This window comes from Cryptomeria japonica, chromosome 4 (assembly GCF_030272615.1).
Source record: "Cryptomeria japonica chromosome 4, Sugi_1.0, whole genome shotgun sequence".
Lineage (NCBI taxonomy): Eukaryota > Viridiplantae > Streptophyta > Pinopsida > Cupressales > Cupressaceae > Cryptomeria > Cryptomeria japonica.
The window spans coordinates 680,235,786-680,239,903 of NC_081408.1; the positions used below are offsets into that span (position 1 = coordinate 680,235,786).

The following is a 4,118-nucleotide window of genomic DNA, read 5'->3' on the forward strand; positions in this document are numbered from 1 at the left end:
TTTTTTGTTGCTAGCTACACCTTTGGTAACCTCTTTGTTTTGTTCTAGGATTTGGACCTTGTTAAAAACCCACCTTATCCTAATAAAAAACAATTATCACTTTGAATTAATATTTAATAAGTTTTTTATATTTAACGAAATTATTAAATAATAATAATAATAATAATATAAAAATAAAAAATAGATGTTAATTGATTTTAACTATAAGAATCAATAAATAACTTTTTCAAAAGTAAAAGCCACATATGAAAGTAAAAAATATATATTATGTAAAAACAATATAAATACAATAAAATATATATATCTTTTATGTAATAAACATAACTTTAAAATAAAAATAAAATTAAAAATGTATACTAATAAAAATATAATTTTATTAAATCATTCCTTCAAAATAAAAACTTTAAATGATTACAAAGTTTACCATCACAATTGATTGCTTCCAAGAAAGTATAACTCCTTTAATAGACAGCAAGCATTAACTAAATCATCTCTCACAAAAGTTAAGCTAATTAAGTACAGTTAAATAAATTAAAAAAATATTTAATTTCTTGAATCAAACCATCACACTCAGTAAAACATTATCTAAATAATCTATCACAAAAGCTAAGCTAGTTAAGTATAGTTAAGTAAATTAAAAGAATATTTTATTTCTTGAATCAAATCATCACACTCCTATCTCTATCTCTATCTCTATAACTCCTTTAATAAACTGCAAAACATTAACTAAATCATCTATCACAAAAACTAAGCTAGTTAAGTATAGTTAAGTAAATTGAGTCAAACCATCACACTCGCTATCTCTCTGCATGAGAGCATAATAGATTAAGAAAATTACGATCACAGCCGCTATCTCTCTGCATGAGAGCATAATAGATTAAGAAAATTACGATCAAGAACAAAGCAAAGTGAAACGCAAAACAGAGTAGCAGTTAGAAATCCAAACCAGTAGTAGAAGAGCAATAATAGCATGCAGCTTAAACAAAATGCTGCAAGCCATAGAAGCCGAATTGAACACACACATGCAGAAGAAAGAATAAAATTGAAACCGAACCAGAGTGCCCGGAACTAAGAAGAACATATTCTGAAGAAATCAAGAATTCCTTGAAAAATGTGAATAATTTTGAACATAAATTTCTGTCAAATTCTGAAGCTACATGAAAAAATATACAGTGAAGAGCAGGATTGAACAAATATGTATTACAAATTGAGGAATCTTTACAGCAATCTTTCTCACAAATGTTGAATGTTGTCTGTGGGTAACAATCTCTGTTGGTGTAGAAGAATACATGACAGTCCACTCTAAACTGCAAAATAAGGGTCTAACCAATATGAAGCATTGATGAAGCTCCTATCCAGAAAGGGTCTTGCTTCTTCAAAAGTTAATTGCTTGGTCCATCCTGACTCCATTGCAGTTACTGCACCACTGCCTTTGCAGTCATAAATTCCAAAGAACGCAGTCCTGAGAAAACTCCAAATCAACCCAACAATGCAGTAAGCAAAGTAGAAAGAAAGTTTATGAATTCCCACAAATGATCACAAAAAAATGAAAACTATAGAAAAGCTTAAAGTTTCTGCAATAGGCAATTCACCAAAGCTTTTAGTATTTTACAAAAATTGATACCAATAAAAGTACAACGCATTGATGATCACAGAATCACAAAAGTACAAGCTCAACTACCAATATGAAGAATGTTTCTAGAACACAGACCGTGAAAGAAAGAAAAGAGTTATGTCTTGGTGCATATAACATTTGGGTACAAAACCTTTTGCGGTCAGGATGACCAAAATCGGAGAAGCCCTGTGGATCAAGAGCTGAATCCAATTCAGATTTCACATAAACAACACGAGAGAAATCACCCCATGCACGCCCTAAGTATGGACGCCCATCACCAGTGAACTTGCATCTCACATATGCAAACCCAGTTAGCTCGGTCGCTTCTTTCCGGTGTTGTGCAGTCACGGCACCCCCTTTGCCAAGGGCATGCACGTGACAATTCTGCAAAATCAACACAAAAGGCACATGGGCTGTAGTCAGATTGTAGGAAAATCTTGAGTTAAGCAGTTCACAGGCATATAAACTTTTCAGTAATCTTGATTAAATGTGACTACTTAAATCAATCTTGCCCACCTTACAGTGCTTGAATCTAAGAAAAACTATCATGTTCTTGGATTTTACCTCATAAAGAGACCTCCCATTGCCAAAAATGAAGTCTACAGAGCCCATTATGGTGCAATTCAGAAAATAATGTCTGCCTTGGTGGTCATAGAGAGTATCTTGGTGACCATAGAACCCACAGTTGAGAAATATGGCCCTGTCTGCAGATACCCTAAGTGCCACAGCTTGTTTGTATTTATCTTTTTCACAAAACCTTGCTGTGTTCTGCATCATAATAAGCCATGCTAACGATCAAAAACCAAATAAAAGCCATGCCCAGATTCACATATCAAATACAAGCCATACCCACATGCACAATTAATGTACATTGCCTCTCCTGCATTCATATATCGAATACAAGCCATACCCACATGTACAATTTATGTGCATTGCCTCACCTACTTTCATATATCAAATCACACACACACACAACAGCAGGAGAGTACCTTAAAAGAAATGTCAGCTGCAACAAAGAAATCAGCATTCACAGCAACTGAAGCGCTAAGATAAGTGCCCATATTCAAACTGGAAATTCTTTGGACAGAGTAGCCCTTGTCATGCCATTTGATGACGGTGGATTTTCTTCCTTCTCCTTGAAAAGTTATGAAGGGCTTGTTCCAAGGAATAGTAACTTTCTCCCTGATTAATTATCACAACCCACAAAGCTTGAACCATTAGAATCTTGCAGTGTAATAGATAGACGTCTATAACAGAAAAGAATCTTGAGTTGGGAATTTTGACTTACCTGTAAACACCTGCTCGGATATAGATCACAACCCTGCGAGTATTGTTCTCCGGAACAAAATCCACAGCTTCTTGAATTCTTTGAAAATCTGCAGGGCCATTCTTGCCAACTACCAAGATAAGCCCTGGTAATATTTCAGGATTAACTCTACCATTGCCATCATTATTTGTTAGTGGTGAACTTCTGGCTCTGCTTGTTCTTTCAACGGATTCAAGCCAGTACTGCTTATACTGCCTACCTGCAACTTGAATCTTTTGCCTAATGCACTCACTGTCACAGATATCAGTTGCATTGTCATGATACCCATCTGAAGCAGCTTTTGAAAAACGAATTAGAACAAAAAAGAACATTAGTCTGACACAGATTTTCTCCATTCCCAGCTGCTGAAGTAACTTGATGGAGGAAAAGAAAAGTAAGAGTAAGCTGGGGATTTTTGAGAATGATATGAATCTTTGAATTCAGTTGAAATTCCAATATACTCAAAACTGTTTGATTGACAAAGAAGTTTCAAAGATTTTGGCTGTTGGCTTTGATCAAAGGTTGTTACAATGGTTGTTACAGTTTTAAAATGAGACTGCTGTTTCCTGCCCACGATTTAATATCGAAAAAGAAATCTAACCGTACACCTGTACAACTTCAGTTTTTATTTCAGGAGCGAACAGATTTGCTTTCTATGCCCACAATTTTGTTAAACAAAAACGGGGATAAATTTATTAAAAAATTCAGAAAATTTAGGCTCTCCAGATTGGATATAGGAGAGGATCATGTTTTAGAGAAATTTAACTTCAAAACATTGAAAACTAGTCAAGTGGAAAGTTTTGCATGTTCTTTATTGCTTCTTCAATGTTTTCTATAAGGTTACGATAACTTATAATATTAATATTAAAGTAAAAAATAATCATATTCATGCTTAGTTCATTTAATAAAAAAAAACATTTTCATCTATAAAATAATAAAGTTGAAAAAAGAAAGATTGAAATCAAGTATTATTATAAATCAATTGTTATTATAAATCATATGTATCTTCACTTCCATTCACTCTGAGTTTAACTGATCTATCAATTTTGATGATGATGACAATGATGATGATGATGATGATTCACTCTAAGTTTAACTGATCCATCAATTTTGATGATGATGATGACGACGAGGATGATGATGATGTAGTTTTAATAGATTTTTTCCTTTGGTCAATAGTTTAAAAGAATATAATAA

At 33.2% G+C, this 4,118-nt stretch overlaps 1 protein-coding gene across 1 annotated transcript; it reads right to left on the bottom strand.

Annotated features, from left to right (window-relative positions):
* Positions 1 to 1,104: 1,104 nt before the first annotated feature.
* Positions 1,105 to 3,555, bottom strand: LOC131028658 (probable pectinesterase 53). Its single transcript, XM_057958997.2, has 5 exons — positions 2,904 to 3,555; positions 2,605 to 2,797; positions 2,180 to 2,383; positions 1,767 to 1,999; positions 1,105 to 1,462 (listed from the first exon to the last, which is right to left on the bottom strand). Exons 1-5 carry the CDS (start codon positions 3,275 to 3,277, stop codon positions 1,303 to 1,305), a joined length of 1,164 nt encoding a protein of 387 aa, XP_057814980.2. The 5' UTR covers positions 3,278 to 3,555; the 3' UTR covers positions 1,105 to 1,302.
* Positions 3,556 to 4,118: the final 563 nt, after the last annotated feature.

Coding starts and splice junctions, on each gene's coding strand:
- LOC131028658 (XM_057958997.2), bottom strand. CDS start 3,277: ATGGAGAAAATCTGTGTCAGACTAATGTTCTTTTTTGTTCTAATTCGT. Junction 2,384..2,604: donor CAGCTGACATTTCTTTTAAG/GTACTCTCCTGC, acceptor ATTATGATGCAG/AACACAGCAAGGTTTTGTGA. Junction 2,000..2,179: donor ATGGGAGGTCTCTTTATGAG/GTAAAATCCAAG, acceptor TTGATTTTGCAG/AATTGTCACGTGCATGCCCT.